General features: G+C 41.4%; 1 protein-coding gene across 1 annotated transcript in view; it reads right to left on the bottom strand.

Annotated features, from left to right (window-relative positions):
• Positions 1-14,002: 14,002 nt before the first annotated feature.
• Positions 14,003-21,920, bottom strand: part of LOC114432709 (protein FAM19A2) — a 67,028-nt gene continuing 59,110 nt past the window's right edge. The window contains exons 4-6 of the mRNA XM_028400894.1: positions 20,049-20,173; positions 19,382-19,438; positions 14,003-14,618 (exon numbers count right to left, since the gene is read on the bottom strand). Of these exons, the coding sequence (XP_028256695.1) occupies positions 19,409-19,438; positions 20,049-20,173 (155 nt within the window). The 3' untranslated portion in view covers positions 14,003-14,618; positions 19,382-19,408. The remainder of the gene's footprint in view (positions 14,619-19,381; positions 19,439-20,048; positions 20,174-21,920) is intronic.

Here is a 21,920-nt window from a genome sequence, read left to right on the forward strand (position 1 = left end):
GGAGAGACAGTTTGCTGACGTATAAGAAGGCCCTTTGTAAAGGTAGGACAGCCTACTATTCATCACTAATAGAAGAAAACAAGAACAACCCGCGCTTTCTCTTTAATGCTGTAGCCAGGCTGACAAAGAGCCACAGCTCTGTGGAGCCTCGCATTCCTGCAGCTCTTAGTAGTGAAGACTTCATGAGCTTCTTTACCGATAAAATCACTACTATTAGAGGACAAATCAACCACAATCTCTCTGTGACCGCTGAGGATACACCGCTACTTCTGGAAACAGATCCTGATCTAACTCTGGACTGCTTCGTGCCCATCGGCCTCCCTGAGCTGACCACCAGCATCAGTAAGTCTAAACCTACTACCTGTCTTTTGGATCCGATCCCATCACGGCTCCTCAAGGATGCTATTCCTCTGATCGGAGACTCTATATTAGGACAGATTAACCTGTCTCTGGAAACAGGATATGTACCGCAGGCTTTTAAAACTGCTGTGATCATTCCAATACCCAACCTCACCTTTATTTCTAAAATACTTAAAAGAGCTGTTGTAAGTCAGCTAAATGACCACCTGCATCGGAGCAGTCTGCTCGATGCTTTCCAGTCTGGATTCAGAGCCCATCACAGCACAGAAACAGCACTGCTTAAAGTCACTAATGACCTCCTCATGGCATCGGACCGTGGACTCGTCTCTGTACTCGTTCTACTGGATCTCAGTGCTGCCTTTGACACAGTAGATCATCGTATCCTGCTCCACGAGATTAGGATTGCAGGAACAGCACTGCGCTGGTTTAAATCATATTTATCTGACAGATTTCACTTTGTTCATGTTACTGATGTTTCCTCCTTCATGTACAACTTTCATTCTTATGCTGATGATACCCAGCTGTATTTATTCATGAAGCCTGAAGAAACTGAGCTGCTAGTCAGACTACAGGCATGTCTAAAGGACATAAAGGACTGGATGACCTTCAACTTTTTACTATTAAACTCGGACAAGACTGAGGTCATTGTTTTTGGACCTAAACATCTCAGAACTAGATTATCAGATAGTACTTTCTCTCTGGATGGAATTACCTTGGCCTCCAGTATGACTGTGAGGAACCTCGGCGTTTTCTTTGACCGAGACATGTCGTTTGTCTCTCATATTAAACAGGTCTCCAAGACCGCTGTCACCTGCGTAATATTGCTAAGATCAGGAGCATTCTCTCTCAGAGTGATGCTGAAAAGCTCATCCATGCTTTTGTCACTTCAAGACTGGACTACTGCAACTCATTATTGTCTGGATGCCCACATTACTCAATCAACAGCCTCCAGCTGATCCAGAACGCAGCAGCTAGAGTTCTGACAGGAAGCAGCCAAAGGGATCACATCTCTCCTGTTCTAGCGTCTCTTCACTGGCTCCCAGTGGGCTCAAGAATACACTTCAAGATCCTTCTTATTACCTACAATGCTCTTCATGGACTTGCTCCATTGTATCTGCAGGACCTGATAGTACGATAGGTTCCTAATAGGACACTGAGTGCAGGTTTACGTATAGTTCCTAGGATTCATAAAAGTAGAATGGGAGGATGAGCTTTTATCAGGCCCCGCTATTATGGAACCAGTTACCAATCTGGGTCCGAGAGGCAGACACTGCCTCCACCTTTAAGACTAGACTTTTTCTGTTTAGCAAGGTGTACAGTTAGTTCACTGTCTTCCTCGTAGTTTTGTGGCTTGCTCTCGCTATCTCTCTCTCTCTCTCTGACCTGCAGTCCAGCCCCTGAACTCTCCTGTGCTCATCGACTTCACTAGCCCCTGCTACTCGTCCCCTGGTGGAAAGTTGAGTTGGGGAGGTGATGGGTGTCTACAATGCAGGCGAGAGAGACACTGAGGAAATGTGTGAGACGAAGGAGGCTGGAAGACTAAGGAGAGGCAGGACCAGACAGGGGCATGACTGTAACTAAACATATCACCTCTGATTTATAATAGGAATTACATTGTTTGTGCACAGACTTAAGTTTTACCTGACGTGACAGACCACAGAGCTGGTTTGTGCTGCTGCATAGTTGTTACAGTATATGTACTAAGCTCAGGAATGTGAGAATAGCCGCCCAAAGCGTGCAGCTCAGCACGGACAAAGAAGAGGAGTGCTGGTGGATTCAGCACCACGTTTGGTACTTGTGACAGTACAGAGATGGTAAACAAAGAGGCAGCTTCAGGTGCTGAGTCTGGATTGCTGTCCTCAGTTGCTGCTGGTGTGTGTGTCTTTGTGTGTTTGTGAGGATGAAGGGATGTCCTGTCATTTGGTTTGACGCTTACAGGTGCTTACGTTGCAACAATCTCAGTGCTGGCTCTCATTGGGAGGCTGCTCTCAGCGCTCACTGGAAATGAGCGGTCATTAATGTATTACCCAGCAGCCTGGTGTCCACTTGAGCACCATTGCTCGCCAAGGTTTCTGTCTGCAAAACAAACAGGCTGTCTGCTGGAAAGAGGGGATCAGCACTGGAGAGCGGCGCCTCTAATAAATCCCATGGCTTCACACACTCATGAATACACAGTGAACAAAGGTTTAGTGAGAGGGGGGTCAGGATTTACTGTCATTCCCCCATATGTTGATCTGAGCAGCAGGGGACATATTCATTAGCAAGGCTTTTATCTAACTCCTCAAACACTGTTAATGAGGTGCTGCCATGTTACACAGTATAAATAATAGCAAACATGGTCTCACTGGAGTGCATATTCAGGCTGACATCAGTGCAGCTCTTCAAATTAATTGTGTCTAATTCATGAAAACCTTGTCTAGTTCCACGTTATATGTTATATGTGTGTGGCAGCCAGAACCTCCAAATAATAAAATATTTACATACCCAAACACAATGTTTTTTAAACTTCTTGGCATTTTTTTAACTAAAAAATGAAATGGAAAGGAGGAAAAAAATAGTTCCCCCTGGTCCCCCTGTTTTAAAAACTTCAGACACTCACATGTATTATGAATTTAATAATACAAAAACTTTTTTTGTGATTATAGCAGACTCTTAGTAGAAAAGCTATTCTGGTATGTTGTGGATGATATAATACAGCAGAGGTCTGACCAGCACACTCTGCAGCACTTAAGCCAACTCCAGTGCTATGAAAAAATAACTGGATGTATACTGTATGGACTCATTTGTTCCAAGGGGCCTGTGCCCATACAGCGTTTTGGATAATGACAGCTTTCCCCAGTGCTGGCTTGCTGCAGACAGAACGTTAACAACACCACAGTGGAGCACTCTAGCTTTTTTTTTTTAACCCTTCACTCCCCCCTCACAACACACAACCCGTTTACTGACCAAAAAGGTGGGTGTCAGGAAACAGTCTTTCATTGCATATTTTTCATATACAAATAAGCCTCCAGGTTTATGCAGGTAATCTGGATAGATAAGCTGTATTATTTTACACAAGTTTCCCAGTTTCTTGCCAGTTTTCAGGACAATAGTCCTGATAAGACACAGTTTTTCCAAACTGAGGATGAATACTGTATCTTGTTTCTACAAGAATTGCATTTAATTCTAACATTATGTTATAAACCCACCCCACCGACTGCACCATTTGAAGGAGAAACAGCTGGACTGAAAACCTAAAATCACTGCTTAAAGATCGGAAATCGGGCCCGATTAAGTGATTTCAGACTTGATCGGAATCGGATGTTACCTCCCGATCAGGACTCGGATATATATTTATTAGGGCTGTCAAAGTTAACGCCTTCTGTGCCGGGTAACTCTGTGTCTTGTAGTGTAGGGGTGTGACAGTTGCCTTTGGTGCGAGAGGTCCTGGGTTCGAGACCTTGATGAGCCACTTCATGTGTGAAATGTCCCAGCTTGGGAAGGCTGAAGCATTTAAAGTTGGCGGCAATGCGTTGCGGGCAGTTTGGCGAAGCAACGCACATGTGGAAATCCACAGTTGATGCAACAGTGATGAACAGCCAGTCCTCTGGACACACACACATGAGTTTTGCTTGCAAAAACAGGCAAAGTCATTGCAGCATCATTTATATGGCGCGAAGGTGCAGGAGTGACTTGCTATTGCTAACAGTCGGATCGGGACTCGGTATCGGCAGATACTCAAAATCAAATGATTTGGACTCGGACCCGAGGGCAAAAAACCTGATCGGGACATCCCTACTACTATTCATGATGCATTGTGGGATACCTGAGGGCACTATATAGGGTCTAAAAATTCTCACTACACTCTCTGACAGCACTACAAAATGGTGAAGACACTATACAGGGTCCGTTGTTGTGAGTAAGGGTGATTTTGGACACAGCTATAGTTTTCATTACTGGGACACTATCCATCATTCTGCTTTTTGATCATTCCATATTTGCTCATATTTGGCTTGATGGGTGTCATTTATATGGGCCAGCACTGTGTTCCTTTAAAGGACATTGAACCTCTGCTGCAGCATCCTCTCCCCTCCCTGATAAAAACCAGCCCTGCGTCCAAAATAGAGTTGTAGAAACAAGAGAATCCCAGGCTTAAAGAACAAAAGAAGAGGCCAAGTTCAAGTGAGATGGAGAGAGTTGGAGAGATTAGAGCCGTCAAACCCTGCGTCTTTAGCACCTAGCGAGGCCTCCTTGTGGGATCAAACACAAAGTTGTAATAGAGGCAAAGGAACTTTTCTAGTCTGCCACCGCACTCTGCCGCCCTACCTACTTCCCTCCCATCTCACAGCAGCACCACGACTGCAGGGTTGAAAGAGGTTTAGGCGAGGTGAGTGGGTGGGTAGGTGGGGCATGGAAGAACTTTCCCTGAACTCTCGCCGGCTTTGTGTCTCCTACTTTCATCTCAGGTCACTGTCAGTAAAGGGTTTATCTCGTTAAGAGCCGCCCTGAGATGAAACGGGGACCACTGCTGCTGAAGACTAAGGGCCAGCCTCCCGGCACTGCTTTTTGTCTTCAGATACCTCAGACTGAAGTTTTTCTTTGTGCTAAATATGGATCATTTAGTCCTGAGATGCTGTAACCCCACCAGCTCTACCTGATTAATTAACTTGTGAGTGAAAAATTCCACAAAGTGTGAAAATGTACAGAATGAAATGAACTGTGCACTGAGGAAAAGGAGCCCTGGAAATGTCTAATTCTCTGCTTTATTGTTTGTAACCAAATATGTAAAATAGGAAAAGCTACCACAAGGAAATGGGGAGAAAGTACTCATTCTGTGTCCTGCCTAATAGAGAAGCAAGTCATACTGGGAGAAAATATGTCAGCCGGGCCTTGATGAATACAGAGGCATACCTAGACGACATGTTTGGATCAGTCAGATAAAGATGCTGTCAGGAAACAAAGATCCTGACAAAACTGACAAAAGACACATTTGTTCAGTTCTGATGTGCCACCAGACATCTGACAGTTATTGAAATGACTTGCCTGTGCTTTCTCTCTTGGCACCATTGTTGTCGCGAGCCTGGTTTAATGATAGCAAATTCATCCCAGGCTGCCAGATCATAAAAACTGTAGCAGTAAAGCGACACAAAGGCAAAGCAAATGACTATGGGAGGCTCCTGTGTGACTGCACACAGGTAAGTTTGATGACACGGATGGCTCACTCAAATTATCCGCGCCATCCATTTATCTGCTTTGTTGCAGTCGATGTAATGCTCAGCAGCATCTAATTTGCTCCTGCTTTTACCAGTTTTCAGCCAATTTTTATCTTCACAATGGATTCAGAAATTTGTGTCAGCAGCAGACAATGAAGAGACAGCTTTGAGGAAAAATGATTTCTGCAGACATTATGTAGCACCAGATGCCTCGCTGTTCATTGTATCTGTGTCTCTTTATTTTGGTTGCTAAATCTCCCAGGAGCAAAGCTGTTCACCCACAGCTTGGACACATTTATTAAACAGTCCTGATAAAAACAAACAATAAAAATTAACTGACCTCCTGATTTTTTTCCCACTATAACTACTTTAAGTGGGGCTGCACTATACAGCAGTAAGCATTGTCGTCTCACAGCAAGGATGTTCCTAGCTTAGATCAGTTTTTTTTGGTGGTTTCCAGGGTCTATCTGTGCCTGCTTTAAGTTTTTGGGGACTTAAAATTGTCTGTATGTCTCCCTGTGTTAACCCTGTAATGGACTGGTGACCCATGCAGCTTGTATCATGGGACCTTGTACAGGACAAGCGTGTTAATAAATGGATGGTAAATTGACCAAAATTTTGATTTATTAACCTAAAATATATACAAATGTACATTTTGTTTTCTTTGCATCAGAAGAAGAAAATCAGTCAATGTACTTTTTCAAATTACTGCATGTAGATAATAGAATGAAGTCGCAGATTAGTTTTCTTCACATTACCTGCTTCATGCCACTATTATTTATGCCAAGTCTAAACTAAAAACACTGCTCATTTTTCCCTTACTTTTTCCCCTCTGTCATGGTCAACCAGAAAGAAATGTTATGCCTATACTCAGGGATACAGAATGAGTAAAGAAAACAAAGAGCAGAGGAGCTGGACTTTTACCACAAGGGTCAGAAATTTTCACCTCTTGGGCTGTTATATGAAATTGTGTAAACATCATATGCAGCCATGTCTTCCTTTAAAATATATATATATTTTTTTAATACAGATCAGTAACATCAGTAACAATGCTTTATCGGTTGAAGTATTCATTATCATGGAAATATTTAAACATTATAGGAAGCAACTTCAACCTCTGGTGTGTGTGTGTGTGTGTTTAAGCACAGCCTGACCCACAGTGCATCTGCAAGTCCACCCCACCTGTGATATCTTCTGTAAAACTCACCTGAACCCGTGCAGAGCTGTGCATCATTGATGTGCACACAATCTCAATGTAGCAGTTTAGGGTCAGAAAATAAAAAGGATCTGATGATTGACCAAAGATTAATTGTAGCTGCTCTGGATATGTTACACTGCAGGGTTAAATATGGGTTGCCCTATTGAAAGAAAGGGTTTTAAAATACAGTATATAATGCTGGTAGCACTGCTGCCTCACAGCAAGTTTAAATCTATCTGGGCTCTTTCTGTGTGGACTTTGCCCATTCTCCCTGTGCTTGCGTGGGTTTTCTCTGGGTACTCCAGCTTCCTCCCACACACCAAAGACATGCATGTTAGGTTAATTGGAGGCTCTAAATTGGTCTTATGTATGGCTGTCTGTCTTTCTATGTTAACCCTGTGGTAGACTGCTAACCTGTCCTGGGTGTACTCATCTTGTCTTGTGCCCCTTTGACAGCTGGGATAGGCTCCAGACCACACTGTGACCCTGTGTTCCAGGAAAACCGATGCTGATTGAAACTATTTTTATTATCTGTGTATTTTTACACTGGTGATAATGTGCAATACATGTCTGGATCTTAAAATATATAGGCATAATTTAACATTATTGATTCTCTCTTGGTCATGTGGAAAGTGGGAAATAGCAGTGCACTTACATGAAAACAGCAGCTGTACTCAGCAGGTATTGCTGTTGGTTTCATCTCACAGAATGCGTTTTAGACCTTGGTGTTGTTTGTTTTACCTCTGTTCTGTATCTCACCTTGTTTAGTAGCAGAGAAGACACATTTCCACTTTTAAGTCGTCACGTTGATGTGTAAAAGGTCATCAGAGCAATGTGTGTGACTTATGCTTAACCTTTAACCGTTGCCGCCGATCCCTTGGCTGTATAAGATTGTTGTCTCAAATATAGTGGGGGTGCACAGGAAGTAAAGTGGTATATGCATAAACATTGTGAATCCCTGCGGCTTCCTTTGTCTAATCCAGGTGTAATCCAACCTTGTGCTGGGAGGAATGTTTCACACAGCTCAGGGGAATGCGGCAAACAGGCACGATCCATCTTGGTCCTAATTAGAGACGTCTCAGTTTTTATTTTAGTCAGGTCTGGTTGACGTACATGCTCGTGGATTTATTCCTCATCAAATTTCCAATAACTAAATATGGTGATAACACCCCTGAGGGCACTGGTAACAACATTAATGGGTGCAACAATGATACATCACTGTAGCACCTATAATAACAGTAAAGGATGTCCTCGGGGTGCTTCAGCATTTATGCAGCAGTTAGCAGTGCATGTGGTCTGAATGAAAAGTTTTCTTCACACTGTTGTGCATCACAGTCATCAGTATGATGAGCACGTCTTGAGCCAATTACCCTACTTGGGTGAAACTATAGAACCTGTTGATTAAATAGAGCCTCATATTTATTCAGAAAATTTTATTTTCCATGCCAGCTTTTCACAGTGAGACTTCAGTAGCTGTCACACCACACATTAGCATTTCAAAATAGTGCTTATTTGAATTTTTCTATTTCCTGTTGTGAAGACTGTTATATTTGTCTGTATTTTCAGATATCGACAGGAATTTTAACTTGATCCAAAAACTATAAGGAAGACCTCACATTTCAATTCCAACACTGTGTTTACACTTGATTCATGAGGTACTAACTGCATTTTTCCTATCCTGGTTTTATCTACCAGGACTGTTCCAAACTAGGTTCCAGCTGAATGCAAACATCAATGGCTTCAGAGGCCAGGCTGACCATGATATAAAGGTGTGTGTGTGTGTGTGTATATATATATATATATATATATATATATATATATATATAAAAACTATACTCCATGTAAACAACCTTAATATGACCAGAAGTCATGCACAGTGTACACACAGACGTACACACTCAATAAAAAGTGGAGAGAGATAAATACCTACCTACACAAACCTACACTTAGCAAAAAATATGTTCAAGCCCACATAAATTCATTGTACCTGTCAGCAGTAATTACAATGTGACACTAAATTTAGTGTGCAAATTTGTCAAGCTGTAATCAAACATTAACATTTGCATCATGTTAAAAGTCAATTATTAAAATATCCATTCGCTTTACGAGTGTGTGTTACACAAAAGTGGTAATTTATGATAACATGAGAAACGTGTGGATTTGTCTTAAATGACAGCTTTAGCAACATAGACTCATACATGTCATTATTTCCTTAAAGCTGGTGTGTTATGTATGGATGTCATAAAACATTTCACAGTTGGTACTAAAATCTTAATATTCTTAATACCGACTTTAATCCAAGGGTTTAAAAGTAAATCAGTTTAGTGTTTTGTGGGCATGAACACGTTTCCCTTAGTGAAAAACTCTTTCAGCTTTCTTACTTTTTACATTTTTGTTATCCCAAGACAGTGGTGTAGGAAGCATTAAAAATGTGCGGGGGGACACCTTCTGTGGGTGGGTGGTGAAGTACATTAGTATATTATGAAATATAATATAATAATATGAAGTAGTTTCGATTTCCTGTGGATTTTAACAGGTTGTTAAACTATTTTACTATATTTCAGAGACAGATTTAATGAAAACTCATTGATTTTACAACACGTGACATACAGAAACTAATTCCAAGTGAAACAACAGTTTTGTCAACCACACTGGTGGCACTACACTAACAGATTATACAAAGCCTCCATATCTGAGGCCTTCTCTCATTTACAGAGACAAAAAACTGGCAAATCCCATAGAACGATTGGACCATGAACCAAACTGCAGCTAATACTGAAACACTGTAAACTGAAAACTTACAAAAAAATGCATGTCTTTACTTTTATTTGCTTATAAAAATGCTGAATTCACAACAAACCCTGTGGATGTGTTTATAATGATGCACTGCTTTATCTGCTACATCAGTGTTTCCCTGTTCATATAATGCACCACTGTGTCCTGACGGTCCATCACATGTATTTTATTCTTGCTGATAAGAATAGGAGCAGGTGTGCACTGGCGAGGCTGAAGCTAGCAGGCTAACAGAAGCTAACCTGGCCTCATTACAATATGGGTTAATGCTGAAAACAACTCTAACTCTCTGAGTCTTTTTTAGGAATCTCCTTATGTCCATTGTGTGTGGGGAGGCAGCAGAAAAGGCAAACAACATGTCGCCAGACAAATAAAATCGTCTACTGTAACTGAAAGTAAACAGCAGCTTCCTCCCAACTTTTCTAAGTTGATTTAACATCAACCTAACGTCACCTGGGGCCATGTAACAAAACAGTCAGGCTTTAGCATGAGCTGGACTTTATGGGATGACACTGATGTCACCTCCTCCAGCTTCGACCAGCACCGACGGTTCTCTTTACGGTGTTTACGCTCGCTCGAAGAAAGCCACTGGCTTTGTTAGGTCCGTTACTATAGTAACGGTTTTGCAGCGCTGTGGTAACCAGGAAAACATGGAGTGGATTTCAGCGGTGAGGTTATTCTCTTATGAACCAAGTGGAGAGTTTTTTCACGAGCAATCGAAACAGCATTAGGTGGAGTTTCCTACTCAGGAAATGTGGGGGGGTCCAAACGGGCCGTTTTAAAATGTGGGGGGAACGCTCCCCCTCTGATATAATGCCAGCTACGCCTATGTCCCAAGAACACTCATCACTTGTTTTCGAAGTTTAGGACACCTAAGTATGAGTAAACATGGCCTCCCACATCAATTCCACTTCTATAAACCTGTGGTTGTTTCATTGGTTGATGAAATTAACAAATGTGAAGAACAGGTAGAAATCTCTAATATTAAAGAAAATGATGCTGTAGTTCAAGTGATGCTCACAGAGAATTGTTCTTAAACTCTGCATAGTGTTTTGGTTTCAACATTAATTGGCTTTATAAGGGCTAGATATCAAAACAGAGATAAAAGGAGGATTCTAGTGTTCCTGTATCATCTTGAAAGAACAATGACATCAGACCCCACTCTCACCACCCACTGCACACCAAAAAACATACTAGCTTATAGAGTAGATTGATCTGTAAGCACTGCATCGAATGGGTCAGTGTCAGGTCAGAGGCGTTGATTTCTCAGCTCATAAACTTTACCTATATTCTGGTCACGACTTGAGTAGCTGTGGGTTAAAGAGCTGAGACAAAGCAAAGATCCAGCTGGAGTTCCCAGGCTTTAACTTGAAAGGATCGGAATGCACAGCAGAGAGGAGATTGTGAATCAAGTGCTTCAGCCTTTATTACACCCGCAGAAACGTATAAATAATTCCACTATACAGCGAGCGTCTCGTTTGTCATTTGATGGCTTGATGAATGTATCAGAGGATGTTCTATTGCTGGATGCAAGGCGCTTCTATGGGAAAAAAAGCAACATTCATTAGTGATATATATCATGTATGCAGTGAAATGTCACACTGAGTACTACACTGTACCGGGAAAATAAATGACATGATCAAATGAAGAATTTCCTGTAGGCTTTGCAAATGACACTCTCCACTTCTCAATATCAGCTCCCACATGACAAATTCTGAAAGATTCAGCATCAGATGATTCATATTCACATCTGACTCTGTCTAACGTGTAATTGTGACAAGTTCTTTTGTCATGTTAAAACAATTACATGAAATTAAAGTACAAAGCATTTGATAGCATCAACAGTTTACAGTGAGTCTGTGTAATGAAATTTCTTTTCCCAGAGAATCGATGAGCTGCATTCCCTTGGTGGACTGTGTAATTACAAAACCCTCATTAGATTATGAAACTATACAGCATATGGTGAGAGGAGGAGAATCCTTTGATGTGCTCTTGTAATGACTGCAGCAAAAAAGAAGAGAGAGAATTGCCTGCCTTTTACTTCATTTGAATCTCTTGAAAGAAATCAAAGCTTTGAAAGTGAGTTTTTCTGTATTTTACATCCCTGGACACTCAGCACACTGCAGCTTGTCTGAACTGACTCTGATAGCAACCAGGGGAGTGTGGGATTGACCCTGAATGTTTCAAACTGTTCTGACATGCCGAGGCCAGCGGAGTCACGGCCTTGTGATTCGCAGAAAAGGTTTGTCGTTTTGCCAAAGGATGCCTTCTGTAAAGAAGAACGGGGCTTGATGTTTGAAGGAGGCACGCGCTCCTCGTGGAACATGAGAGAAGCGCTTTAGGCACCACTTGTCTTCTGTTCTCGGCGCAAAGCATTTCACAGACTCACTGCTTGAAAACAGGCTGGGAAACACAGTCGTTCAGTATAACTATGTTTGACAGGCAACAGCATCTATAGCAAGTGTGCAAAGCTCACAAAAGGAAAAGCAGGGTCCATTTGAAAACGTGACATGTCAGCAATGCATCAATAAAGTGTGGAAAGTCCTCAACAGCAATCTGGGGCATTGACTCCTAAACTGTGGGATCCAAATTGACTTACAGGCTTGTTGTGTGTAGGTCCCTTTATGACGAGGATATGAACATTTTTAATAAGTCTGTTTCCCAGAGCAGGGGGAAAGTAATTTCTCACTGGAGTCCTCAGCTAAAAAACATTTAAAAAGAACTTTCATCTCTGTAATATCGGGGAAATTTGTGGGTTAAAGAGTGTCCTAACATTGTATTCCTTTCAATATGTGTTTAGGTGTAAGACCTAACAGCAATCCCAAGCCTGTTTAACAGAGCATGATGATGAAATCGTAGCTGCAAAACAGCTAAAATCATCAAGCAAAGGAGCAAGAAGGGGTTTAAAAGTTAGTTTGTGCTGGAACTGGGATTTGGTTTGTAAAACCTAAACAATGAGCTGATGATACAATACAATGCTTTGTAAAGCTGAGGGGGAACTGTTGGTGTTGGTTCATCACTAAGAGAGGGCCTTTTAGCGTTACACACATTTGTGTGTATATAAAATGATTGATTACAGCACATTTATGTTCCACTTTGTGAGTCTGCATTAGATGAAACAACCTGATGCCTCTGCTGCTACCTTTTCCAGATAAAAACTGTTGCTTGTGTTTCTGTAATGAAGCATCAGTGTGAGTAAGATGTACAAACACAACGATAGTCATTGTTCACAGAGTTGTTTCATTTTTTGAAAACAAAAGAATCAGACACAGAATGGGTCAACATGATAACAGATGGCGTTCTCGTGGCGGAAGGCAGGGTGAGATAAAAACGACCATCGTTTCAACGAGTAAACAAGAAACTACAAAGCAGGAACAAACTGTGGTGGGGGTGCATATTTCAAAATAAACATTCTTTCCTGCTGATTAACATTCAGATGCACTGCTTCTTTTCAGTGTGTGATTTTTCCTCCAGTGTGATAGCAGGAGTCATTGCTGGACTTTGGGAGGTGCTGAAAACCAACGTATGTCTTTAGCCTCTGCTCTGATTGTAAAGGACCCTTGTTACTGGGAGGCTGAAATGATATCAGAGCCACACACTCTGTATCTTGCAGTGGTAAATCAATGACATCACAATTCAAGACATGTTTAGTGTCACAGATGTTCTCAGAGTAATAATCCTGAGACTAATGTAGTGACCTTCCAGTTTATGTGGTGCACATATGTACCCAGTGCCAGGGCCTTGGGAAAAACCTTTGTCACATCCAGGCTGTGATGAGTGTGTCCACTCTCTAGTCATATTAATAGTGAAAAATGTGTTTCCAGCCCCATCATATCGAAACATAAAACATTCAGAACAAATCAGGTCTGTCAACACCGGCAGTCAGGAGTGTCCACATTACCAGCTGAGTCAACACCTCAACGACACCACAGCAGCACCCTCTAAATATAGTGTAGTCTGTATAAAGGCAGAATTCACTGCAAGGATTATTATTGGACAGGACACAGTGGTTGGCTCCTAATGTGTTGTTTAATATGAATAAAAGAACAATACAATTATTAATTATTATTAGTTTAATGTTTAAAAGGGGGAAGCCACAAGAGCATGAAGTAATCCCTGAAAGTGAGACAGCCCACCAAAGTTACTACTTATCTGTAATTTGGAGGTGCAAGAACCCATGACACTGTATCAAATCCCATGGCAACAAAACACAAGGCTTTAGTTACACAACCATAGTTTATTACTGATGTCATCACTTACACAGACAAAAGGAAGTGTCAGCGATACCTTCTGAATGATGATTTAAGGAAATTTGCTGTCATCACCCAGTCGGCAACCAGATGCTGTGTTTAATTTTTACACGCCTCTTGTCAAGAGTCTGAACTCCAGAGCTGTGATTTGATTTAAAAATAAATAAATAAATAAATAGAATCAGGCTGTTGTGGCAAGAAATGGCAGACTGATCTTCATAGCAAGAATCGAGCTTCCTGTGCGTTAACAGCTGGTAGGGTTGCAGTTTACACTGTCAGTATCTGGGTTAAAATGGAATACCTACATTAATATACTGATAATGATGGTTGTGTATTTCTTTAATAAATTGACCCTGAATATCTGCTGCCCGGCCACATGTTCTCACCTATATTTGAAACTACACTTGGTTCAAGAAGAAAGCCACAACTGACAGAAAATATTTGCAATGCTTATACAACATACTGACCTGCTGTTCACCCCGACAACTTGTGATGCAAAATCCAGTGTAAAGGACATGTTACTCTATAAATAAACATATAGGTAAAGTTCACCATTCGTATTCCACTACAAGCAGTACGAGAGATTAAATCCTGTCGTCCAGTAAGGCTAATCACAGGGAGTCCTTCAAAAAGAAGTGCTGAATGATCGGGACTCTTAATGGGATCAGCTCCTCTTTTTAATGTCCACAAAGTTCAAGAAGAAGCATTCAAAGTTTTCCAGAGATTAATTGCAGTCCAGAAGAAAGGATGTCTCTATTTACAGAAAGGTCCTTTGCATTTACTCTCCTTTCTTTTGATGATCCGACAGACCCGGTGTGGGATCACCTGTGTCAGAAGAAAAATGTGATGAAACGTGTGGAAGCTCGTATGTATTTATGTTCATATGTGAGATGCAGACACAGCAGCATAACATTCAGTAAGGAACCTGAAGTTTCTGCACAGAAAACACTCGCCTACACTGATTGACATGTCAAAGATGTTGGCTGAGCAATCAGATGTTTTATTCAACACGGAGGTTTTCATTCTTGCCGTTTACGTTTTTATGTTTGCCACTGTGAGGAAACTCCTTATCTTCAGAGGAAAAATCGGACTAAAGGTCTAAATCCCTCACATGTGACTTTCAAAGTCAAACTTGCAGAAGTGTTGGATGAAATGAACAGCATGTGGGCTGTTTAGCCATTTGAAGAATCTATCAGAGTTGGGGTTTGTAAAGTTTGTAAAAAGGGTCATGAAATGTGTTTTGCAGATATGATTACAATGCCCTTTGAAAATACGTTCTGCTGGCACTGATGATTGGATTTTACTTTCACTTGTTGACAGACGTTAATTGCGACCTGATTGTGATGAGAAAACAGAGTGGTGCTAGCATTTTTTTTTAAACTTCAGATACATGCTCCTAACATATTATTGTCTTGATGTGGCAATTTTTAGGAAATTAGTCAATTTGTTATGTGCAGATGGTCATAGTGTTTTTTTTTCTCAGTCTGGATCATTATGCTGGCTCTGTTCTATATTGAATGCTCCCTTAAAAGATGGTGTTAGGATGGCCATGTAGCGGCTTGACAAGTAGGAGGCTTGAGACATCAGTGGAAGTGCCGTCTATATAGATGTTTATTTCAACATGCATGGTACAAACATCAATCAATTGACCCACATGCTGGGAACCACAGGCAGCATGTGTTCCCAACAACACACAAAGAAGCAAGCCCATGAACACAAAATGGCCGCCTTAAATAGTTGATGGCACACCTGGAGTCCTCTCCCATTCCCAGATGGGTGATCTCATTCTACCTCCATTTTACATTCACCCCACCATACACCTTACACCCAACACAGTGCAATATATTTTTACAATACATAAATGGAATTACCTTTTTATTCGTTTAAAAGCTAGTTTAAAACCCATAACTGTAATTGTCCCTCAATCAAACAATACACTCCCCCCTGCACCTATTTCCTCAATGGACTGGCCCGGAACTATAAATAGCTGCCTGTCCCAAGAGGGGACTCCTCCTGACTGTCCACTACAAAAGGTAAGAGCTCACACCCCTCACACATTAGCACTTAAACAATCATTAAAAATACACAATCCAATCATTGTACAGCTAATTTAACAATCTATTTCTTTGTGTCTTACAGATAATGCTTCCACCCAAATCCCACCAGCAAACACCAAACAACAATAAACAATTACTCTATGTTGCTGTGTGCTGTGATTTTATTTTATCAATCATCCCACTGCCACTACACAAACAAAAATCATGCTCCCTACATGGGTTAAAGGTGAACTAAAGAGGGATCACTGTGCTAGCAAACACTGCTAACAGTAATGAAGAGGCCCTTCATTACAGATGGATTTTGTATATCTTTTTGAGAACTGTGAATCGGCACCTCTAAATCTGAGGCCATGGTTCTTGACCAGAAAAAAGGTGGCTTGTCCTCTCTGGGAGGGAGGAGAACTTCTGCTCCAAGTGGAGGAGTTTGTGTATCTTGGGGTATCGTTCACGAGTGAGGGAAACAATTGAGCAGGAGATTGACAGGCGGATCAGTGCAGCTTCCGCAGTAATGCGGTCGATTTACCAGTTGATCTACGACTGGAAATGTATGGATTTTTGAGAACTAAGTGACCAAAACCAACTAAAATGGAATTGCCACCTTGTGCTTCGTGTGGCAGCCCTTTGACCTCTTGACACCTCTTGCTGATCGCTGTCACTCTAGTAAATGTGCATGGTCCCCCAAATCCACCTCAAGGACCTCCTGACATTAAACATAAGGTTTCAGTGATCTTGAACTTTGGCCACCAAAATGTTGTTCATCCTTAAATTACAGTCATGCCTACAGGTCATGTTTTTGATAACGTGTGGAAAATAATCGTTCCTGTATTCAGTAACGCCCTCATGTTGCTGTTTGAATATTTGAGATGAGGAATGCTGGTGAGTTCCCTTTCCTCTCCTGCTCGTTGCCGTCAGACACTCTGAGGACCTCCATTCTCCTTGAGATTAAATTGCCTGTCATGAAGCTTGGGGGCTGACTGGCAGCTCCTCTGCTCCCCTAAAAAGTACATTCTGGAAAAGACTCTCGAGGAACATAACATAACCTTCGTAACGACTTCCACTATCGATTCCAACCGTCTGTCAGCCGCTGCGTAACATCTGACTGAGGGAAGCCATCGCTGGACTTGTAAGGCCCCATTATGGAAGCTGAACTTTTTGATAGAAAACAGACAGCTCTGACAGCACAGTTAGATTAATTCACAAATGGGCTGCATGACACGGAATAGGGGTAGAGCAGCGGAAGTGCATAGTGTCATATAAATCATCCTCAGTTATGCAGAAAAGCAAAACAAACCAAGAACCATCAGGCCATCACTGGACAAGAAAACCTGCATAATCATATCAAACGCAGGGTGAAGAGTTTCCATACATTTAGGTTGTTGCTGCACTTTGCTGGTCGCTGAACAAACTCTAATAAATTCCTCTCTTTACAGAGTCATTTAGATTCTCAGCTGTCACTGTGATTAATGTGGTACTAATTTGAGAATAATTTCAGGCTGGAAAGACAAAGAGCAGTGCCGCTCCTTGTCAGGAGAGAAAATGTCTTTAGAGAAGGATCTGCACTTCAGGAGGGGGGAAATCATTAACAGCATTTGAGTGAGTGTCTGAAACAATGCTAAAAATACTAAGAGGGAAAACGAAGCCAGGCAAAGGATTAATTTCCATTTAGTTCCTGAAGTAAGGTTGGCTAAGAGATTTAACACAGCAGGTGCAGGGCCTGTGTTTGTGTAATTCAGCTGTGTAATTGGCACGCCGCAGTGTCCTTCTTACAATATGTTTTCACATATCACCACTGTGACTGGGGCCTTTTTGAATATACGTACACTGGGATTTGTATACATAAATCAGATAGAAAGTTTGGCTACTGCAGATCAATTCCAGCATAAATGATGTTTACAGTCTGGACAAATGGGTTTTAGCCACAAATTAAAACCTTTACATTCCTCTGTGAAATGTGCACTCAAGAATGAATTGATCAGAATTAAAATTTAGTGGTCAAAGGCCAAACATTGATGATATGTATTAATTAAAACTTCATAAAATAGGATGACGTAATCATTTTATACAGGTCAAAGGTCATGTTTCACAGAACAAAATAAGTGATCAAACTATGAAGTTACCTAGTTATGTCTTCACTGCACCAGGCTGCTATTAACATTTATTTAATAATGTTTAATGTAGTAGGTAGTAGTAAGTAGGATTTTCATTCTTTTCTGCCACATTTGTTTAATATTATTTTTACATAGTTAAATTTTCTCTTTTAAACAGTCAGATCGGCTGTGGCGTCACTTGTAACGCACTCTGCGACACAGCAGACTTATGGAGCCCCGCTGATGACATAGTCAAAAAATAAATAATTTGTGCCAACGAATTAGTATTATTATTGACATGGAAGGCCTCTCCCAGTCCATGTCACTTTAACTCCTGCCTGGGCTGGTTAGCAATGAGTGTCCCTCTCTGGGAAATGTGCTGGAGCACTGGGGAGTTCCAAGAACGCAGGGGAGCAGGGTTCCCAGCCAGGACGCTCCTCCCCGGGCAGCAGGGAGCAATGATCTTCCCTGTCCATGGTGTCGCTTTAACTTGTCTAATGGCTCTCGATCATTGCTCCCTGAATTCCGTGTTGATGTGTCTTCATTGTATGTGTGTATGTAGAACAGATGAAGGCGCTTTGAGTAGAAAAGTATATCATTACAGACCGTTTTCCATTTTCTAACAACAGCATCCTTTAATGGATTTAAAACCTTGTTGTAACCTCAAAAGCAAACAGAAATGTTCCCTTCACACTGAGACACTGCAGACATCCTGATCTCCTCAAATTGAATCGTGTGTCTGCTTTGTCCAGGAGCAAAACAAGTGAAAGTGTAATAAAAAGCAGTGTTGTGTCCACAGGAAGCTGCACAAGCCAACATTAGAGTTTTATTCTCCCTTCTCCCTCTGGAACAAAGCTTTGCAGACAGTGCAGGGTATTGATGTCACCTTTGAGAATTTCCAACACAATTTAACATCTTTACATGTCAGACTCTACATCACTGTGAAATGTGCTCCAGACTGACAGCGTTCCCCTGCAGGCTTTGTAGTAGCCCATCACCATTTCGTTTACATTTGTGATTCTGCAGGTGTTTCCACTGTGTATGAATGCATTTATGATCGAGAGCCATAAGGGTCAGAGTAGCTGGGGGTCCCAGGTTGGTGTTTTGTGTGCTGAGCTGAGGTGAAGAAGAAAGAGTGACCCCCCCCCCCCACTCTGCAGGCTGCCTGCAGATTTGAAACTTAAGAAACTTGTATCTCTGACTGAGTTCAAAGGTGCGCGAGATAAATCCGCTGGGTAATTCTGATGCTTTGAACACTGTGTTGTGTGCATGGATACCATCTCCTAACTCTTCTCTGGTGTAATTACACTACTGGGAGTTTGACAATAATGGTAATAATAAACCATGTTAATGATTTATGTTAGGAGTTTATCCGCATATTTCAAACAAGCATTGTGACAATAAGACAAATAAAACCTCAACATATTAAAATAATAATAATTACCTGGACTCTGCTGTGAAGGATCTGACGTTACCAGAGCTGGTCCCTGTCAGCAGATATCTGCCAAAACATTAATGAAGACAGCAAAAGAAAAGATGATTAGTGTTCATATTTCAGGATCTGATAGTTAGCTAAATCTATTCCCAGACATCCTCGTTGACACTTTTCAGCACCTGGACCACAAAAAGAAAAAAAAATGATTATAGATGTGTGTGTATATATATCCCATTTTGAGGTCCCGACAAACCCCCTAATCAATAGCCCCAGGCTCCAGGCTCCTGGCTCCAGGCTCCAGGCAGGTGTGGTGCAGGCAGTTTAAATAATTAAGTACATGGAGAGAGACAGGACTGAAGTCTACGGGTCGTCATAACACAGTGAAGGATACGGCATCATGTTACAATGTTAAAAGCAGGTAATTGGAGTGAGTAATTGGCCAGTTTGGGTGCTCAAAGTGGCCTGAAAGTGCTAAGGAAACATGGCAGCCCATTGATTACAGGCGTCCCAGGGGTCCCAGCACCGACTGCAAACATTGGTTTTTAGGTAAAGGCAGAGGACTCGACCGTTTGAGAAGCCGCAGCCAGCCGGCTCACCTTGGAGAGCAGGAGTGTGTCGGGTCACATTCAACAGGTTCTGAATATGGCATCATTAAAATGACAGGCTTATTTATTACCTTAGTAGTTTTGATCTTGTTCCCTGTAGCACAGCTCCAGCCCTTCAGATCAGGAAGAACCTTGCATTCCTCCCCATCAAGGCACGGGTGCATCTGACACCACCACTTCTGCTCCACTATTGAGGCTGGCAGAGAAACGAGAGGATAAACTCAGAAATATCTTTGTTCACAGTGTCTGCAGTCATAGATGCATTCAATGTCCCTTTTCTTAAAGGTAGGGTGGGAGATTTCATTCCAATGCACTTTTTGTTAAATTAGTGTAACTTCTCTTTACAATCCGATAGCAACCAATTAGTTCGATAGTTTCGCTTTAAAACAAAGAATATTAATCATCTGTGGAAGCTCTAAAATGCTAAAAACATCAGCTAATCCTCCAGGTGGCCCTGCGCGGAGTATTGGCTGGTTGTCACTCTCTTCCTGCTCTGCGCACACCAGAGAGGTACGTGCATGATGGTCGAAGTCACAGACGTGTGAGGCGTGGCTTCAGGGTGAGCTCCGAGAGAAAGGGGCGTGTGTTTACTTTCCAAATCTGGCTGACTCTCACTGAGTTTTCAAAATCTCCTACCCTACCTTTAAGGGTTAAATTCTAGTAGTAATGTGTACATCAACATATGGATTTACAAAAGTACGTTTCTGGTTTCTAACAAATAAATCCCCACCAGGTTATTTTTAGTGTGAATAATATGCATTTGTTTTTGTGGCTTTTTTCACTGTTAATCCTGTCATTTAATGCTGTAAAATGATCTGCTAAACATATGGTGGGATTAGATCCTCAACAGTATCGCTAAGAAGCAACATCTTATTAAAACATAACTTTTTTTAAAAAAATCTCTTTTTGGCAATCACTACCCTCACAATGATAACAAACTTTCCCTAAAGTTGGGACAAATAGGCTTAAATTATAAGTCTTCTAAATGTCAGTGTCTCCTATTTATTCTATCATTTGATCACAAAACATGGCTGCATTATTACATATAAAAACCCAAATCTATACTACATTAATCTTAAAAAAGTGTTTTAATTGCTGGTATCTTCAAAACTGATTACTCTGTTTACTAATCTTTGCTCTAGAATATGCACAAATTTAGGGTTAATCCATTGTAACCCCTCTAACAACAAAGTGATTTAAATCTCTGCCCTGCTCGACGTGATGGCGCCCCCTTAAATATTCATCGTCGCTGCACCTCCTCAAACCGTGTCACACTTTGACAGCTGTCTCTGGTAAGTGATGTGAGATTAACTGGTAGCACTAAACATCTATTTTAAACACACATGACTTAGAATCATGTGTCAAGAATATACACTGGAAACAGATGTGACTCTATTCATCTGTAGGGAAAAGCAGAGAACGCCTCCTCAGCTGCCTCCGTCACAGAGAGCAATAAAGCTGCTGCCATATACAAGGCATGATTTAAATGTAGCACATTACAGAGGTCATTACGCACATTCCACTCCAATAGCATTAGAGTTCTTCTTAATGAAGAGGACGGTTATTATAATACACACAAAACACCGGAGCCTCAGTGGAGCAAAAAGTGCAGAATGGAGACTTTACGACATGGGGGAATCAATTTGTATTACACAGCCATAGTTATAGTGGCAGCGTGCTGTAAAAAGTGCAGCAGGTCAACTGCAAGCAGATGGTGGTTGTGTAAAAGCAGCTGATAAAAAAGCCACAGAGGTTTGTAGTGAAATGAAATGAAAGTATTGATGACCAAATATACAAAAGTGCATGAAACACGTCTCACTTAACAGTTAATGATGCTTTGAAAATGTGAGGCCAGTGCAGGCTGACAACATCTGGGAGAGAGAATCATTTCATCAATATATATATATATTTGTTTTTATACTGTGAAAATGGAGATGATTTGT

The sequence above is a fragment of the Parambassis ranga genome, chromosome 2, assembly GCF_900634625.1.
Source record: "Parambassis ranga chromosome 2, fParRan2.1, whole genome shotgun sequence".
NCBI lineage: Eukaryota > Metazoa > Chordata > Actinopteri > Ambassidae > Parambassis > Parambassis ranga.